General features: G+C 41.1%; 2 protein-coding genes across 6 annotated transcripts in view; one reads left to right on the top strand and one right to left on the bottom strand.

Annotated features, from left to right (window-relative positions):
- The window catches only part of ZNF350 (zinc finger protein 350), a 40,649-nt gene extending 31,677 nt beyond the window's left edge, over positions 1 to 8,972 (top strand). For all 5 annotated transcript variants that reach the window (XM_050771366.1, XM_050771364.1, XM_050771365.1 and 2 more), the window contains 3 exons: positions 4,441 to 4,567; positions 4,898 to 4,993; positions 7,456 to 8,972. In XM_050771366.1, coding sequence (XP_050627323.1) covers positions 4,441 to 4,567; positions 4,898 to 4,993; positions 7,456 to 8,819 — 1,587 coding nt within the window. In that variant the 3' untranslated portion in view covers positions 8,820 to 8,972. The remainder of the gene's footprint in view (positions 1 to 4,440; positions 4,568 to 4,897; positions 4,994 to 7,455) is intronic.
- The window catches only part of PPP2R1A (protein phosphatase 2 scaffold subunit Aalpha), a 526,337-nt gene that overhangs the window by 253,562 nt on the left and 252,157 nt on the right, over positions 1 to 20,618 (bottom strand). The gene's annotated exons all lie outside the window — the stretch shown is intronic.

The raw sequence follows: 20,618 nt of genomic DNA, 5'->3' as shown, positions 1-20,618 counted from the left end.
AAGTATTTAATTTGAAAAATGATAAAAGATCATAAACATGTTTTGTGTGTGTGTGGGGGGGGGGGGGGCAGGGTTGCATTGACTATGTTTTTTTTATTTTTTACTTTTCTGCTTTTTTTCTTTCCTCCTTTCTTCTTTTCCTCCTTCTTCTTCCTTCTTCCTTCCTCCTCCTTCTCCTCCTCCTCCTCGTCCTCTTCTTCTTCTTCTTCTTTTTTTTTTTTTTTTTTTTTTTTTTTAATATAGATAGGGTCTTATTGTGTTGCCCAGGCTGCTCTTGAACTCCTGGGCTCAAGCAATCCTCCTGCCTTGGCCTCCCAAAGTGCTGGGATTACAGGCATAAGCCATTGCACCTGGCCCTCTTGGTAATTTTTTATTACTGACCCTCATTCTGCTTCTTGGCTGTAAATTCCCACTTGCTTTTGCTGTATTTAGAGTTGAGTTCAGTCACCCTCTACCACTGCAAAATCCCATTACATTTGTCTATATGCCTATCATAATGGCCCTGAATAAAGTCTTCCTTACTGTACTTTAACAATTATCATTGAATAATTGTTTTAAACATGTATAGCTTAATTAAGGAAGTGAGATTCCAACGCCTTTGCCATATTCTTCTGAATAGAGGTAAGTCACTAGGCCAGTCCATGCTTAAGGAGAGGGTGTAGAGCACCCAATTCTGTCCCTGTTTGGGCGCCACTGGTAACCTGCATGGACCTAGGGGGACGGAACAAAGGGTGGCAAACACAGGAATGAAAGACAAGAGATAAAAGAGTATATTTGGAAGAAGAGGTCGGGGGTACCTTGCCTCTAGTGGACAAGGACTCTGAGCTTTACACAGCCCTCCGTATTTTTAGGCAAAAGAGATAGTTGAGTGGGGTGCAGTGGAAGAAGGGGTCAGCTGCTCAGTCCAGAGTAGACTCACAAGACTGCATTCTCTAGATGTTGCAGTAGATAACCTCAGCGCCAGGGTGTGATTGCCTCCAGAAAACCTTCTGTCTGTAGGAGCAATCATGAGTTTGCTCACATCCTGCATTCATGATAAACAGTTTGCTGTTTGATCATGTAGCCTCCAGTGGAATGCTGAGTTGGTCACGTCCCACAGGCCTTTGGCTCTCTGCAAGTAGGAGCTACATAAAGGTGTGAACACTGGGAGGGTGGAGTTCATTGAGCCATCTGCCTGCCATAGATCTGTCATATAGTAAATTATTTTTGAGTGTGGATTGAGGTAGGACTGTCACTTTACTTTTTACCAAATCTCACATAAATAATTTTGTGAGATCTCACATAAATAATTTGTGATATCTCACATAAATAATTTAGAATGGGTAAACCAACCAGGATTAAGTACTTATATCATCTATCAAGTGTGTTCACTGGCCTCTATAATAAAATGAGTGTAGAGTATACCTTCTGCTGTTCCCTGGGTCTTCAATGACTCAATTTTCCACCCAGCAGTATTCTTTAAAGGCATCCTGAGACAGGAGATTGACAATTCATTGATAAGCAGTCTTAATTGTCACTATTACAGGGCTGTAGGTCCCTTGCCAGCCATGCCTTTGAGTCCCAAATGGTCTTCAGGGTTGGGCTGTGTTGTTCAAGAGCTTAGGACCTTAACACTTATTGTTCCGATATTTATTGGCTATAATAATTTCTCTGGAGCAGTCAGCTGTCAGAAAATTTTGTCTCCTTTGTAGGTAACTTGTCTTTGGTCTCTGGATGCTTCTATAGTCTCCTCTTTGTATCTGGTGTAATTTAGTTTCAATCTGTTGTGTCTACATGTAGACTTCTTAGTTGTTGGATTTCTTGAGTTTGAAGTTTGGAGTGTTTAATCAGTTCTGAAAAATTTTCAGTGTTACATCTTTGGATATTGTTTCTCCATTACTTGATTTTCTCCTTCTCCTTGAAAAATTATCAAAGTCAAGGAGAAAGTCATGGGAACCCTCAATTTATAATTAGTCCATCAGAAAAATAGGAGGCCTGGATTTGTGATATATTGTTGGCCCTCCATATCCATGACTTCCACATCCATGGATTCAACCAACTGAGGATTGAAAATATATATTTTTTAAAGCATCTGAACTGAGCACACACAGACTTTTTCTTGTCATGATTCCCTAAACAATACAGTATAACAACTGTTAACATAGCATTTACATTGTATTAGATATTATAAGTAATCTAAAGATAATTTAAAGTATATGGGGTTGGGCGTGGTGGCTCACTCCTGTAACTCCAGCACTTTGGGAGGCTGAGGCGGGTGGATCGTCTGAGGTCAGGAGTTTGAGACCAGCCTTGCCAACATAGTGAAATCCCGTCTCTACTGAAAATACAAAAAATTAGCTGGGTGTGGTGGCGGGCGCCTGTAATCCTAGCTACTCGGGAGGCTGAGGCAGGAGAATCGCTTGAACCTGGGAGGCAGAGGTTGCAGTGAGCTGAGATCATACCATTGCACTCCAGCCTGGGCAACAGGAGCAAAACTCCATCTCAAAACAAAAAACAAAAATTAGCCAGGTGTAGTGGCACAGCCTGTAGTTCCGGCTACTTGGGAGACTGAGGCAGAAGAATTGCCTGCTCCCGGGAGGCGGAGGTTGTAGTGAGCTGAGATTATGCCACTGCACCCCAGCCTGGGAGAGAGAGTGAGTCTCTGTTTGAAAAAAAAAAAAAAAAAGTACGTAGGAGGATGTGCGTGGGTCACATGCAAATCTGCAAGTACTCTTCCATTTTATTTTATTTTATTAGAGACAGAGTATTTTTCTGTTGCTCAGGCTGAAGTTCTGTAGCATGATCATACTCACTGTAGTCTCTAACTCCTGGGCTCAAATGAGCCTCCTGCCTCAGCCTCCCAAGTAGCTGGGACCACAGGCACTCACCACTGCACCCAGCTAATTTTTAAATTTTTTGTACCGACGGGGTCTCATGTTGCCCAGGCTGGTCTTGAACTCCTGGGCTCAGGTGACCCTCCTGCCTTGGCCTCCCAAAGTGCTGGGATTACAGGTGTGATCTACTGTGCCTGACCAATACTGTGCCATTTTATATCAGACACTTGAGCATCCACAGGAGGTCCTGGAACCCATACCCTACAGACACTAAAGGACGACTGTATATATGTCTTTTGTCTGCATCTATGTAAACAAATATATGTACATGTATTCATATATATTTACATATATAAAATGTGTAAATATGTTGTTTTTAGGTTAGCAAGATTTAACTTCCACACTTTATAGAAACTTCCAATTGGAATGAAGGGGTGGCCTGCCCCTCCACACCTGTGGGCATTTCTCATCAGGTGGGAGGAGAGACTGAGAAAAGAAATAAGACACAGAGACAAAGTATAGAGAAAGAAAAGTGGGCCCAGGGGACTGGTGCTCAGCATACAGAGGACCCGCCTGGCCCTGGTCTCTAAGTTCCCTCAGTATTTGTTGATCACTATCTCTACCATCTCGGAGATGGGGATGTGGCAGGACAATAGGGTAATAGTGGGGAGAGGGTCAGCAGGAAAACATGTGAGCAAAGATCTCTGTGTCAAACTTATTTATAAGTTTAAGGAAAGGTGCTGTGCCTTGATGTGCTTGTAGTCCAGATTTATGTTTGACTTTACACAAACATCTCGGTGCAGCAAAGAGCAGTATTGTCGCCAGCATGTCTCACCTCCAGCCCTAAGGCAGTTTTCTCCTATCTCAGTAAATAGAACACACAATTGGGTTTTACACCAAGACATTCCATTGCCCAGCAACGAGCAGAAGACAGATGCCTTCCTCTTATGTCAATTGCAAACAGGCCTTCCTCTTTCACTCATCCTCCTCAGCCCAGACCCTTTATGGATGTTGGGCTGGGGGACGGTCAGGTCTTTCCCTTCCCAGGAGACCATATCTCAGGCTATCACATGGGGAGAAACCTTGGACAATACCTGGCTTTCCTGGACAGAGGTCCCTGCGGCCTTCCACAGTGTATTGTGTCCCTGGGTACTTGAGATTAGAGAATGGCGATGACTTTTACCAAGCATACTGCCTTCAAGCACTTTTTTAACAAAGCACATCCTGCACAGCCCTAAATCCATTAAACTCTGAGTCAACACAGCACATGTCTCTGCGAGCACAGGGTTGGGGCTAGTGTTATAGATTGACAGCATCTCAAGGCAGAAGAATTTCTCTTAGTACAGAACAAAATGGAGTTCCTTATGTCTACTTCTTTCTACATAGACACAGTAACAGTCTAATCTCTCTTTCTTTTCCCCACATGGGTGAATGGAGGATAATTGAATATACAATGACATAATATTATATTAGGACTTTACTTCTTCCACAATGTATTTTTTTTTTAAAAAAACAACTATTTGGTATAAACACACAGCCTGTAGAGTGGAAATGAGCAGAAAAACTTTAGCATTTCTTCCATATCATCAAAAAGACATCACTTTATTAAACAGGACTGTTATTACAGGAATCCGTAACACTGGAGGATGTGGCTGTGGACTTCACCTGGGAGGAGTGGCAGCTTCTGGGCCCTGCTCAGAAGGACCTGTACCGGGACGTGATGTTGGAGAACTACAGCAACCTGGTGGCAGTGGGTAAGGACAGCTGCCCTGTGTCACTCAGAGGGTGCCCAGTCAGTGGCCTTCCTTTCTCAGATGCTTACCTCTTTGGAATGCCTGCAGTACTCTGAAGTGTTAGATTCTCAGATCCTTCTCTTGCTCCCACACACGATGGTGTAATCTACCCTCTTGTGAGAGAAAAACCTTGATGTTACAGATATGAAACTGAACTTTCATAGTTTCAGATATAAAACTAAACTTTCCATATTTTAAGAAACTCAAGTTTCCTGAAGTGTAGCGTTCTTCCTCTTGACATTGCCAGCCCAATTTGATATGTCTAAGTCCTCTATCCTTTCCCATGAACAGGGTATCAAGCCAGCAAACCGGATGTATTCTTCAAGTTGGAACAAGGAGAACCACCGTGGACAACAGAAGATGGAATCCACAGTGGAGCCTGTTCAGGTGAGAGAACCTACAAGGCAGAAGGCTGTGGAAGTCACATTCTAAGTCGGTCAGAGAAGGCAACACAGCTGTGAAGGGGGTTTGAGGATATGTAAACAGTTCCTCTACTCATCTCTCTCCCAGTGTGAGACCTGTTTTTCTTTGTAGGAATTTAGAGTTTAAAAAAAAAATCCCTTTATCTCTTCAGAGATCTGATTCTTTATTTTATCTACATATTTTTTGTTTGCCTGCATAATTTTCTTCTTCCTCGGGTTTCAAGTATTTCCCTTCTTCATGTCCTTCCACCTCTCTTGTTATGAAATTCCACCTTCCAGGCCTCTCTCCAAAGAGGAAACTTCTAGAACTCCCGCCCCTTCATGCCCCTTGACTAATGCTGACCTCCCCTCCTAACACCTCCGCTGTGTTGGATGTGACAGTGGCTTCCTCAGGGTAAACTGGGCTTTCACTGTGCGTTGGCTTCCTTGGCTTCTCTTTTTCCTTATTCTTAGGTTCTCCAAAGGCCCCGTTTTCCATTTTCTCATCTGTGCCCTTCACTCTTCAAAGTTTCCTTCATTCTAGTAAGTTAAGCGCCTTCCATTCCCTGGAGGAGAGTCCCAAACTGACATCTCCCGGTTGTTACCTAACACAGATTTTAGTTCTGTGTTTATTTGATGGCAATTCTCCCCTGAGTTCCTAGTAACTGCAAAGAACTAGAATCATCTTTCCTCCAAGAAAACCCCTGTTAAGTTTGTATTCTCATTTGTTCCTGTACATCCTGAATCTTGGCCATCCAGGCATTACCTGTCCGAAGAGCTCTCTTCTTTAAAGGTATCTGCTAGTCATGATGAATCTCTAAGTAAAAAAGTCATTTTTTAAAACATCCTACATTCCCAAGGCCAGCTTAAACCAGGTCATAACTCCTGCCCTACTTCCATTTGATTCCTTTCTGTGTTTAATAATTTGCTTTTGTTTTTTTCCCCATCATATTCTGATGCCACTAAGTCCCAGTAAACCATGTTACCCGTCAAAGTTCTCGTTTCAGTGATCTCTGTGATACAATACCATCCTGCTCACAAAGAGATTTCCATCTTCTTTCCTAAACCCTCCCCGGTGTGTTCCACACATATGATTACTTCCCTGACTCATTCCCTTAAAAATTACTTATTATTTATTTATTTATTTATTTATTTTTTTTTGAGACAGAGTCTCACTGTGTGCCCAGGCTGGAGTGCAATGGTGTGATCTTGGCTCATAGCAACCTCCGCCTCCTGGGTTCAAACGATTCTCATGCCTATCCCCAACACTAGCACCATACCTGGTACATGGTGATCATTCAGTAAGAGGATGTGGAATGGATGGATCTGTTCTTTGGATGAAATGGCCCTCCAACCTCTGGTCTGCTGGTCACAGTGAATTGCTTGTATTTTTAAGGTCTTTGTTTTGCAAGGCACATTTAGAATGCAGCCAAATCTGTCTTTATTCATTATTAGTGATCTAACCTTGTTTTTATGCTAACTGCTTTCACCTTTTAGTTTGTCTATACTATTATTTTTTGCCAATGTGCAAGGATCATTAAACATGTAGTTTTATTTACACTCAGGTCATACTGTTATTACTAAAGAGACACCTCACATCAAGGCATTAAAAAAAAATACTTTGGGGCCGGGTGCAGCAGCTCATACCTGTAATCCCAGCACTTTGGGAGACCAAAGCGGGCAGATCACCTGAGGTCGGGAATTTGAGATCAACTTGGCTAACATGGTGAAACCCCGTCTCTACTAAATATACAAAATTAGCTGGGCGTGGTGGCACATGCCTATAATCCCAGCCACATGGAAGGCTGAGGCAGAGAATCGCTTCCAAGGTTACAGTGAGCTGGGATTGTGCCACTACACTCCAGCCTGGGCAACAGAGTGAGACTCCATCTCCGCCCTGCCCCCTGCAAAAAAAAAAAAAACTACTTAGGCTGTGAGCCGGGATTGTGCCACTGCACTCCAGCCTGGGCGACAGAGTGAGACTCCATCTCCCCCGCAAAAAAAACAAAACAAAACAAGTTTGGTCATGAGCCGGAATTGTGCCACTGCACTCCAGCATGGGCAACAGAGTGAGACTCCATCTCCCCGACTCAAAAAAAAAAAAAAAAAATACTTTGTCCGGGCACAATGGCTCACGTGAGGTCAGGAGTTTGAGACCAGCCTGGCCAACATGGTGAAACCCCGTCTGTACTAAAACTACAAAAATTAGCTGGGTGTGGTAGCAGGCACCTGTAATCCCAGCTACTTGGGAGGCTAAGGCAGAACAGTCGCTTGAACCCGGGAAGTGGAAGTTGCAGTGAGCTGAGATTGCAGCATTGCACTCCAGTCTGGGCAACAGAGTGAAACTCCATCTAAAACAAAAAAACAAAAGAAAACCAAAAAAATAAAAACAGAACAGACTTTTACCTCAAATCAAAATGATGGAAATCTTTGTTCTTTTCTTTCTAGAAATCTGGAAAGTTGATGATCATGTGCTGAAGCGCTTGCATAGTGAAAGCCTAGTGAACAGAAGGAAACAATGTCATGAACATGATGCATTTGAAAATATCGTTCATTGCAGCAAAAGTCAGTTTCTGTTAGGGCAAAATCATGATATATTTGACTTACATGGAAAAAGTTTGAAATCAAATTTAACTTTAGTTAATAAGAGCAAAGGCTATGAAATAAAGAACTCTTGTGAGTTTACTGGAAATGGGGACTCCTTTCTTCATGCTAACCATGAACGACTTCATACTGCAATTAAATCCCCTGCAAGTCAGAAACTCATCAGCACTAAGTCCCAATTCATCAATCCCAAGCATCAGAAAACACGAAAATTGGAGAAGCATCATGTATGCAGTGAATGTGGGAAAGCCTTCATCAAGAAGTCTTGGCTAACTGATCACCAGGTAATGCATACAGGAGAGAAACCCCACAGATGTAGTCTGTGTGAGAAAGCCTTCTCCAGAAAGTTCATGCTCACGGAACATCAGCGAACTCATACGGGAGAAAAACCTTATGAATGCCCTGAATGTGGCAAAGCCTTTCTCAAGAAATCACGGCTCAACATACATCAGAAAACACATACCGGAGAGAAACCCTATATATGCAGTGAATGTGGAAAAGGCTTCATCCAGAAAGGAAATCTCATTGTACACCAGCGAATTCATACAGGTGAGAAACCTTATATATGCAGTGAATGTGGAAAAGGCTTCATTCAGAAGACTTGCCTCATAGCTCATCAGAGATTTCACACGGGAAAGACGCCCTTTGTGTGCAGTGAATGTGGAAAATCCTGTTCTCAGAAGTCAGGTCTCATTAAACATCAAAGAATTCACACAGGAGAGAAACCCTTTGAATGTAGTGAATGTGGGAAAGCCTTTAGCACAAAGCAAAAGCTCATTGTCCATCAAAGGACTCATACAGGAGAGAGACCCTATGGCTGCAACGAGTGTGGGAAAGCATTTGCTTATATGTCGTGCCTGGTTAAGCATAAGAGAATACACACGAGGGAGAAACAAGATGCAGTCAAGGTGGAAAATCCTCCTGCAGAGAGGCACAGCATATTACACACCAGTGATGTCATGCAGGAGAAAAACTCCGCTAACGGGGTGACTACACAAGTGCCTTCCGTGACCCCTCAGACATCACTAAACATCAGCGGCCTCCTTGCAAACAGGAACATAGTCCTTGTGGGACAGCCAGTGGTCAGATGTGCAGCCTCAGGAGATGATAGAGGATTTGCACAGGACAGAAACCTTGTGAATGCGGTGAATGTGGTTGTGCCTTCCGTGATCAATTATGTCTTATTTTATGTTACAGAAAACCCATAGGAAGAGAACTCAGATCTATGTGGAAAAAGGGTGGAGCAAAAATTTGTAGTTCATTATGTGGCTGAAAAGCATACACTGAGAGAAAATGTATAAGGCAGAGAAAGCCTGATAAACTCATCCTATTTAAATGTATGCTGTGATGCACAGGCAAAATCTGATGTTAGCCTAAACACATACACAGCAGTTGCTCTATTGTGTCAAATAAATGAGTAAAGGAAGCCCAAGTACTCTGAAGTGGAAGAAATGAAGTACTGTGAATTTTTAAAAGAGATGAAAGAATTGGTATCGGGGGTGTTGCAGTGACTGAAAAACCCCATAAGGGATGGTTGGTGGGAAAGGGCTAGTACTGGAATGGTGGGATGTGGGACGCATTTGTGTCAATTCAGTTTCCTTAGACCAGTGTGAAGGATTAATTGAAAACCAGGACCATAAACTTTCAGAACTTTACATTTTGCAGAGGGATCTGCTGTTAATGGTACTTAAGCACCTGAGTACAAAAATGAGGTTTGGTTTGGTTTTGTTTTTTATGCCCAGGTCTCATCTCTCCAAAAGATTACAAATTCCCTGCTAATTTTTGTGGCTACTTAAATTTTAGAATTAAAGAAACTGAACACAAAATTTAAAAATTCAGTTCCCTCACTGCTCAAGAGCTGTACGTGAATAGCTGCTACCAAACTGGACAGCAGAGTGAACAGAACTTTGAGACAATGGGGACTCTCTGTCATCATTTCCAGCATCCCAGAAAGTTGTGCTGAAGAGGCTGCTTTGCATGATTTAATATTTCCCAACACATAGAAAATCAAAAACTATATTGATTTGGAGAGAGAATGATTTGGAAAGAGAAGAGTATTTTGTCATTGAAGGGAATGACAGTTGTAAAGAATGGAATTGTCACCCACAACTTTTGTGTGATTAGAGAGACTTAGTCAAATATAAAAGGGGCAGAGCAGAAATGGAAAAGGACCCTTAGAATAAGTAGAACACAAAGGAGGAGGAAAATCTTAGTCTCTGAGAATGGATGAGACTGTAACAGATGGGGGGAGGTGGGTTTCTTTTGGGATGTCTTAGAGATGACCCTTTTTTTTTTTTTTTTTTTTTTTTTTTGAGACCGAGTCTCACGCTGTTGCCCAGGCTGGAGTGCAGTGGCGCGATCTCGGCTCACTGCAAGCTCCGCCTCCCGGGTTCCCGCCATTCTCCTGCCTCAGCCTCCTGAGTAGCTGGGACTACAGGCGCCCGCCACTGCGCCCGGCTAATTTTTTGTATTTTTAGTAGAGACGGGGTTTCACTGTGGTCTCGATCTCCTGACCTTGTGATCCGCCCGCCTCGGCCTCCCAAAGTGCTGGGATTACAGGCTTGAGATGACCCTTTTATTTGTCCGTAAGACCTATCCCTTGCTAAAGTTACCATTTCAAAGATCCTGGCTTCTCTGTGACCTGCTGAACTGAGATGTGATTTTTTTTTTTTTTTTTTTTTTTTTTTTTTTTTTTTTTTTTGAGATCATGATTTATCTTCATCGTTCTCCCTTTTCTGGGAGTAGATCTCTTGGCCTTCTTTATCCGGTTTTTTAACCTTCATCCCATATGGATACACTGTCCAAGTTACAGTAAGTGCTGCGCATAGGAAAAGAAATGAAAATTTGCCTTGTTGTGGCTAGCTCAGAATTCAACAGAAATCCTGGGTTACTAGGTAACTTTTGTTTTGTTTTTGTGTTTTTTTTGAGATGGAGCCTTGCTCTGTCGCCCAGGATGGAATGCAGTGGCACCATCTCAGCTCACTACAACCGTCGCTTCCCAGTGGGGTGTGTTGTCCCTGAAAACCCTGAGGAACAAAGGGCTGAATTGGGAATGCCCCAGTTTGTTGTGGGGCCTGAAGTTGGCCCCTCTTCTCCTTTCCCAACAACAGTTGCCCATTTTTATCAAATTTATTACAACGTTGATTAGCCAGTGTTTTCCTTTTTTATATCTTGGGCATAGGCCAGGTGGCTCTTTCTTTGTTGTAGTAGCTTGAGTTGTTATATTTTGTTCATTTGAGACTGGGCAATTCTGTTTTAGATGACCAATTGGACCACAATTATAACATTTCCCCCCAAATGTTCTAACTTGTCCTCCTAAAACAACTCCCATTATTGCTTGAGCTTTAAGTTTAGCTTTATGCATAGCTCCTCCAATTCCATCACAGGCTTTTATGTACTCTGAGATTACATCTGATCCTCCTGGGACCTTTTCTTTTAATGGCTTAATGGCTGAGTGACACTCAGGATTGGCATTTTCTTATGCCATTAACTCCACTATGACCTTACAGGCATTCTCATCCATAATTGACTTTTGAGCAGCATCTTGGAGCCTTGCCACAAAATCAGGGTAGGGCTCTTTAGAGTCTTGTCTTATTTTATTGAATGAAAGGCAGGTAGTTCCTGGGTCTTGGATTTTCTCCCAGGCCATAAGGCAGATAGCTCTAACTTGCTCAATGACCTCATCTTGCATTATTGCTTGTTGATTAATAGTGCTCCAATTTTGACCTGTTCCTAATAGTTGATCTGCATCTATGTTAACTGGAGGATTGGCAGCCCTGTTTCTTCAGACCTGTTCTTGTGCCCCATCAATACACCAAGTCTTAAATTGTAAAAATTGAGAGGGTGAGAGTGATGATTTCGCCAGAATCTCCCAATCATAAGGAATGTGTCTATGTCCATGAGCAATGGAATCTAATAATGTCCTCATATAAGGGGAGTTGAGTCCATATGCTTTACTCCCTCTTTCATATCTTTGAGCATTTTCATAGAAAATGACTCATATGTGGCCTCAGCTAGGGGAGGCTCTCCCTCTTGGGCCCCTTCTCCAGGTTGTACCTAATATTACTGGGAACCTCAATATCTCCTTGTTTTCTTGCCTTGTCAATAATCTTATATAATGCACTACCCTGTCCACTAGGTGGTGATACAGGATTAAGTCTCATAGTGGGCGCTGAGGCTGTAGAGCCCTGCCCTGTGGTGCTGGAAACATTCCTGGCTGTCCATACTGATTTTCTGGGGGCAGCCGATACTGAAGTTCAGCTGGCGGCCAGTATTGATAGGCTACTGGCAGTTGGGTCTTATTTTCTACCGACTGTTATTGTGGATACTGTATTTGGATTGGCATTGCCGTGACAGAGACTCTGTCTTTCTCTATTTGATATTCTCTTGGGGTTTGGACTTGTCTAACCTGCATTTGAGGTTGTAATGTTACAGGCATCTGAACTGCTGGAAGAGGAGTTGGTCTTCGTGGTTTAGACTCTGATGGACCCACTAATTCTGGACCTTTTTCTTCTAATTTTAATGTTTCAGGGTATATTACCTCCTGTAATTGATTGTAGTCAACATTTTGCGTTGACCGAGCCATTACAGACTCTGCTACATATTTACAACGTAAACTTTCTGTTCCTTTCCAGGATTCTGTCCCTGCCTCTTCCTCACAATCTATTACACAGCTTTCAGGGGCATCAGAAACTGAAATGCTGTCTTCTCCTGTTTGAAACTATTCTAAAGGTACTTTAATAATGGCCCAATCATTCCATACTGTAAGTGCGACGATTTTACCCTCCCGACTTGCTTGTTTTAATTCTTTGCCAATTTTGTCCCAATCTTTTAGATCTAAAGTTCCCTGTTCTGAAAACCATAGGCAGAATTGTTCTGTCATTTGAGATAGTGTGATTATATTTTCTGTAGAGACTCTACCTCCCCCTCTTCTTAAAAGAATTTTAATTAAGCTGAGATAAGAGGCATATTTACTATCAGTTTGTTCTATTTTTACCCTGGGTTATTCCGAGTGCACAAGCTTAACGCAAGGCTGACCATGGATGTACTTGGGAATCTCTTGTCGACTTGTCCTCGATGACCATGCTCTAGCGTATTTCACCCATGTTGGGCACCAGATGAAGGGGGCCAGCCCTTCCACACCTGTGGGTGTTTCTCATCAGGTGGGATGAGAGACTGAGAAAAGAAATAAGTCACAGAGACAATAGAGAAAGAAAAGTGGGTCCAGGGGACCGGCGCTCAGCATATAGAGGACCTGCGCCAGCACTGGTCTCTGAGTTCCCTCAGTATTAACTGATTACTCTCTACCATCTCAGAGAGGGGTTAGACTTTTACTAACCATACTGCCTTCAAACACATTTTTATCAAAGCACATCCTGCACAGCCCTAAATCCATTAAACCTTAAGTCAACAGAGCACATGTCTGTGCAAGCACAAGGCTGGGGTTAGGGTTACAGATTAACAGCATCTCAAGGCAGAAAATTTTCTGTAGTACAGAACAAAATGGAGTTTCTTATGTCTACTTCTTTCTACATAGACACAGTAACAGTCTGATCTCTCTTTCTTTTCCCCACAAGTGAGAGCAAATAGAAAAAAAAAAGCGTAATTCAACATTTTCAGAATACAGTGATTTTGCTAGTAATATGTAAGAAAAGAAACAGCCTCATTCACTACCCATGCCATTCAACAAACCAATACTAATGGATTGCTGATTGAAATTTACAACCAGATAATGCAATTTTGAGAATTACAAAATGAAATATTTGCTATGGTCTTAGAATCTGAGGATGTTTTATAAACAGTATGAAACACATTGATGATACGGGTGAAATGACAAATTAGAACATTAAATAAGAGTAGGCCGCCATCTCTCTCACACACACACACACACACACGTGTGTACACACAGCGGGGAGCATAGGTAGGAAGAGTTGTATGTAGCATAAAGAACACATATCACATAATATAATGAAGTATAGGGAAAACATTACATCAGAAACAAAAAAATGGAAATTGTCCAGTGAGTAGTAACTATGAGGAAAGTTTTGATGTCCTCAGTAATCATGAAACTTCAAATACCACCACCTGGTGCCATCATACGCCAACTAGAAGTCTAAAATTAAAATGGCAGGAAATACCAAGTTTTGGCAAACATGTGCCAGGAATTCCATGTGCTGCTGTTGGGCGTTAAAATTGGCACAGGCATTTTGGAGAACTCTTTGGCAGTACCTACTTAAGTGGAACAGATACCAACCTCTGTCTCGACAATTCCCCTCTTATAAGTATGCCCCAAATGAATTTCTAAATATATCATCAAAAGACAAATTCCAGAATTTGTATATCAGCACTAGTCATAACAGTCCCAAACCAGAAGACCAACCACTTGCTCCCTCAGAATAGAATGATTCAAATATTTGATATTAACAGAAGGAATGTTATGTATCAATGCTAATGGAAATCAATAGTACGTTTGAGAAATCATAAAAATTTAAGAGCTAAATATAGACAGGTTCTTGCTGTATGATTTTATTTATATAAAAAACAAAACATACAAAAGCGATGTGACCTCTTAAATGTTGGAATAGATATAAACCTATGTCTCAACAATTCTGCTACTCAAATATACCCAACAGAACTATGCTCTTGGGGGTAGGAATTTAAGAATATGAAATCTTCTGCAATGTAAAAATTCAAATAACAGAAAAACGTGTCATGAGCCTGAGACTGATGTTCATATGTTATTAAACCAGAAGAAATAACACAAGACATAAATGGTCCTGGCAATGTCATCTGATATCCATAATTAAAATATTACCTTTTCCTTTAATAAGTCCTTAACTTTAAGAGAAAATGCACTCTCCCATTATCATCAGAACATGGATACTTCATTATAGACACAGTTGTGACCTCCATTAACATAATAAACCTAGATTTATATAAAATATTTTTTATTCCAGAGATGAATTGACATCATGGTTTTTGTACAGGATTATGTAGTTCTTATAGTTCCATCCTAATCTTTCTTATAAACACATAGGCATTATAAATGTGACCGTAACAATAATTTTGAAAACGTAGTCTATAATTCAAGCAAGGCAATGTGAACAACCTGAATTATTTCATATTACAATTCTTAAGCATCTTCAAAATGAGATATGAGATTTTATCACTTGAATTATTCACTAACATCCTCAGTGAGAGTTTTATTAAATTATAATAGGAGCCATTGAGGACTGGCATATGGTCTAGGACGCCGGTCTTTTTTTTTTTTTTTTTTTTTTGAGACGGAGTCTTGCTCTGTAGCCCGGGCTGGAGTGCAGTGGCCGGATCTCAGCTCACTGCAAGCTCCGCCTCCCGGGTTTACGCCATTCTCCTGCCTCAGCCTCCGGAGTAGCTGGGACTACAGGCGCCCGCCACCTCGCCCGGCTAGTTTTTTGTATTTTTAGTAGAGACGGGGTTTCACGGTGTTAGCCAGGATGGTCTCGATCTCCTGACCTCGTGATCCGCCCGTCTCGGCCTCCCAAAGTGCTGGGATTACAGGCGTGAGCCACCGCGCCCGGCCGACGCCGGTCTTTTTACTAACCCGACTCAGAGCTAATGTATTATTCCTCCTCCTTGACTGGCCTTGCCACTGAATCTGCTTCTACCCCAGAATACTCCCTTTGTAGACATGAGCATGTAGTAAGACTTCCTTTCCTTGCAGACTCTGCATCTCAGAGTGCAACAGAAAATACTCACTGGACTTCTTCCCTCTGCCAGGACAGTGAGCTCAGTGTGAAGGTTGTGACAGCCATTACATGAGGGAGGGAGGCAGCCACACCTCAAATAAAGGTTTGTGATTCTGTGACCTCACGTCCCCTCAGAACTGCAATTGTCACTTTACCTATAGGGTAAATGACAGTGAAGGCCTGGGGAGCTGAGAACACTTCTGAAATTTTGTTTCCCAGTTGCTAATTACCAACACCAATGACAAGTCTCTTATGTGTGTCTTCAAACAGGCTGCTGCAGTGTTTGGGAAAAGCTCTTACTTTTTCATGATCTCTAGAGGTACACAGGGTCTCATATGGAAGGAACAGGAAATACTGAGGTCTGACCCATGAGGGACCCGCAGAGAGATTTGTGTGTCTCACTGGGTTCCAGGCTTCCCTGAGTTCTTCTACCCATTAGTTAGCTAGATTAGTTAACCCTTAATTTTCAGATGTCTGAGCTATACCACTTTTAAGTATTCAACAGATACACAGAATCGGAAAACGTTCCTGAGAAGGATGTCTCGTGAGGTAAGAGTAAAAGCAAGAACACAATGTCAGTAATTCACATTGGAGGTCACTGGACTTGCTTGTATAATTAAAGGCAAAATAACTTGAAAATGATTATATAGAAATATTCTAGAAAAATGTGCTCCACCAATATTGACCCCTGCAGAGATAAGAAATCGAGACAGAAATTTATCCCTAGAAGAAAGAGAGATGTATAGCATTCTCTCAAAGGTGAAAGCACCAGTATCAGACAGTTTAACCAGAAGATTACATCATTCTTTTAATTGTTACATAAGCCAACTCTACGTCTCAATTCAACAGCATGGAATGGTTATGAAAATTGTCACACTTATTTTTGCCAAAAAGTAAGGAGCATTCATTGGTTATGTAATTAATGAAGACGTGTAAAATTTAATCATCAAAATCAATCCTTTGGATTTTGCAACAGACAAATCTACATTTGACAAGGTCCACTATCTATTCCCTTCATGAGGATTTGTAGGCAAGCAAACTGTAGAAGAAACTCAGTTTTCACAAGGCCACCATTCCTTCTGACACCATTTGTAAGATTTCAGGTCCCCCAATTCACCCTCAGTATTGGTAATTCTCTGAAGGACACACAGAACTCACTGAGAGCTATTTTACTCACTATTCTGGGGAAAGGATACAGATTAAAATCAGCAATGGAAAGAAACATAGAAGACAGACTCCAGGACTAGTACCCAAAACGCTGAGTTTTCAGTTGTCCTCTCTCCATGTTGTCATGATATGTTACTTTATCAGCAGCAATATGAGATAATACTCATGAATGTTTTCATTCAGTAAATCTCTCCTAAGCCTTGGAGACCAGAGTTTTTTCTGAAGCTTCAGTGCATACTGCCTGCTTGGCTGCCCTTAAGTCTGCCTCCTCCAGAGGCTAAGCTGTTACTGTGAGACCCAAAGCCCCCACCGTAAGGCAAATTCTTAGACTGTCTGATGGTCAAGCCCATGGGAAAACAAAAATACTTTTCGTCAGGCACGACATATGAAAAAAATGGGCATCACCTCCAGGTAGGTAAGGGTAAAGGCCACACTTCCTGTTGGGAATGGTAAATGTTTTGCTACACAGGCCACCTCCAGGTCTCTGCCCACGACTTGTCTTACAGCCAAATGAGCATATTTGTCTGGGTATCTATGTTTAGTATAGCATTTACAGGACAGACATAGCAACTGTGTCATGTGAGTATTTCCAGTATGTGGATCAGCCTGCATGGGATAGAGAGTGATTTAAAGAAACAACTAATCAAGTAGGAAGTGGAGAAAGATATTTGAATAAGAGCCTCCATCAATCGTCCTCCCTGCAGGAATTGAGCAGCTATCCACACAAAAGAAGCAGCTTCATAAGAGCCAAAAATCAGGTGAGCAATTACAGTACCTGGTTTTTACTTCATATCACTGAAAGAGGCACTGAGTAGGGTAGAAAAAACAGTCTTGAATTGCCAACACCACCCCACCCCTTCCCCCAGCGGTGGCCGCGTGGTGCAAAGAGAGAACCTGTGCTCTTGGGTTGGGCAGAGAGAGTACAGTGATTGCGGGACTATGCATGTGAACTCAGCGCTGCTCTGTCACAGCAGCCAGCAACACTGAGCAGAACTTAGCTAGCACTCATGGATGAAGCATTTAGATCAGCCCTGGCTAGAATCTCCAGTTTTGTTCTTTTTGCTTAGGATCATTTTGACTATTCTGGGTCTTTTGTGTTTCCATATGAAAAACATAGGAAAACATTAAAAAACACAAATCCCATTTATAACAGCTGCAAATGAAACAAAATACTAGGAAATAACAAAACAAGTGAAAGATCTCTACAATCAAAAAGTATAAAACATTGATGCAAGATATTGAAAACACAAACAAATATAAGATATTCCATGTTTAGGAATGAAAGAATTGACAGATTAAAATGTTCATACTACTTAAAGCAATCTACAGATTTAATGCAATTCCTCTCAAAATACCAATGACTTTCTCCACAGAAATAGGGAAGAAAAAACTAAAATTCATATGGGAACACAAAAGATCTAGAATAGCCAAAACCAACCTAAGCAAAAAGAACAAAACTGGAGGAATCACAACCTGACTTTAAATTATACCAGAGAGCTATAGTAACCAAAACACCATGCTACTGGCATAAAATCAGACACACAGATCAGTGGAACAGAATAGAGAATCCAGAGATAAATACATACATCTACAGTGAGCACATTTTTGACAAAGGTGCCAAGAACATACCTTGAGGAAAAGACAGTTATCGTCAATAAGTGATGCTGGGAAAACTGGATATTTATATTCAAAAGAATAAAACTGGGTACCTATTTCTCACTGTATACAAAATGTCAAGTAATAGGATTAAATACTTAAATCTAAGACCTCAACCTATGAAACTGCTATAAGAAAGCATTGTGGAAACTCACCAGAACATTGGTCAGTGGAAGATTTCTTAAGTAATACCCTACAAGCACAGCAACCAAAGCAAAAATGGACAAATGAGATCATGTCGAGTTAAAAACTTTGGCACAGCAAAGGAAACAATTAACAAAATGAAGAGAAAACCCACAGAATGGGAAAAATATTTGCAAACTACCCATGTGATAAGGGATTAATAACTAGAATATATAAAGAGCCCAAACAACTCTAGAGGGGGAATATCTAATAATCTGATTAAAAATGGGCAAACGATCTGAATAGACATTTCCCAAAAGAAGACATACAAATGGCAAAGGGGTATATGGGAAGGTGATCAACATCAGTGATCATCAGAGAAACGTAAATCGACTTTTATCTAAATGTCAGGCAATAACAAAATCTGGAGAGGATATGGAGAAAAGCGACCCTCATACACTGTTGGTAATAATGTAAATTAGTACATCCACTATGGAGAACAGTTTGGACGTTCCTCAAAAATCTAAAAATAGAGGTACCATATGATCCAGCAATCCCACTGCTAGCTGTGTATCCAAAAGAAAGGAAGTCAGTATACTGAAGACTTATCTGTACTTTCATATTTATTGTAACAGTATTCACAATAGTCAAAATTTGGAAGGAACCTAAGTGTCCACCAACAGATGAATGGATAAAGGAAATGTGGTACTTATACACAATGCAGTACTATTCAGCTATAAAAAAAGAATGAGATTCTGTCATTTGCAACAACATGGATGGAACTGGAGGCCATTATGCTAAGTGAAATAAGCCAGGCACAGAAAGACAAACTTCACATCTTCACTTATTTGTGGGATCTAAAAATTTAAATAATTGAACTCATGGAGATAGAGAGTAGAATAATGGTTATCAGAGGCTGAAAAGGGTCGTAGTTTTGGGTGGGGGATGTAGAGATGGTTAATGGATATAAAAATAGTTGGAAATAATTAGGCCTAGTATATGCTAGCACAGCAGGGTGACTCATCAAAAATAATTCATTGTACATTCTAAAATAATTACAAGAGTATCATCAGATTGCTTGTAACATGAAGGATAAATACTTGAGGGGATAGATACCTCATTTACCCTCATGTGATTATTACACATTATAAGCCTGTATCAAAATATCTCATATAACCCATAAATATATATATATATATATCTTCTATGTACCCACAAAAGTTAAAAATAAAATTTTTTTTTTTTTTTTTTTTTTTGAGATGGAGTCTCGCTCTGTCGCCCAGGCTGGAGTGCAGTGGCCGAATCTCAGCTCACTGCAAGCTCCGCCTCCCGGGTTCACGCCATTCTCCTGCCTCAGCCTCCCGAGTAGCTGGGACTACAGGCGCCCGCCACCTCGCCCGGCTAGTTTTTTGTATTTTTTAGTAGAGACGGGGTTTCACCGTGTTAACCAGGATGGTCTCGATCTCCCGACCTCGTGATCCGCCCGTCTCGGCCTCCCAAAGTGCTGGGATTACACGCTTGAGCCACCGCGCCCGGCCAAAAATAAAATTTTTTAAAAAGAGGATTGACTATTGCCTGTACAAGCCTATGTTAACTACAGTTCTTCCTGTGAGACAGCCAAACTATAAAGGGTGGAAATCTGTACAGGATCTCAGAACAATCAATAACATATTAATAACATATGGGGATGGACAGTACTATATGTAGTTCCTCTACATTCAACACTGAATAACACTATATGTAGGTAGCTGCCATCTTAGCTAATGGTTACTTTATGTAGTGCTCTTCTTAGCATTTCTGTTGATAGAGATTTAGTTACTACTTGGCTTCACATGGAAAGACGAACAATGGACATGGATGGTTGTGCCTCAGGGATATACTCAGAGTCCAACTTATTTCTCAGAAAAATTGAAACCAAATGTCTTGTATGCTGCATTTTTTGAAAACTACACTTTAATACAATATGTGGATGATTTCCTTCTTTTTTCAGAAGATGAGAAAGCTGGTATAAAAAGATGGGATTCACTTGTTACAAAAATTGCTTTCAAAGAGACATGGGGTCTCCAATAAAAAATCTTGAGTTCTGTCAACAATGAGTAAAATATTTAGAGTTATCTGTTATCCAAGAAAGGCCTTTTTATTGATCCAGATAGAATAAAACAAATATTTTCCTTGCTTACTCTAAAAACGAAGAAAACAACTAAGAGGATTTCTGGAACTGGAAAATTATTGCAGAAATTAGAGTCTGAATTTTTCATTAAAAGCTCACCTTTCTATACTCTTTTAAAATGAGACAAGCAGACTCTCTGGATTGGACAGAAAAAAATCAATTAA

This window comes from Macaca thibetana, chromosome 19, assembly GCF_024542745.1.
Source record: "Macaca thibetana thibetana isolate TM-01 chromosome 19, ASM2454274v1, whole genome shotgun sequence".
Classification (NCBI taxonomy): Eukaryota; Metazoa; Chordata; class Mammalia; order Primates; family Cercopithecidae; genus Macaca; species Macaca thibetana.
Note: the sequence above shows the minus strand (reverse complement) of the source record. Positions and strands in the feature narration are given on the sequence as shown.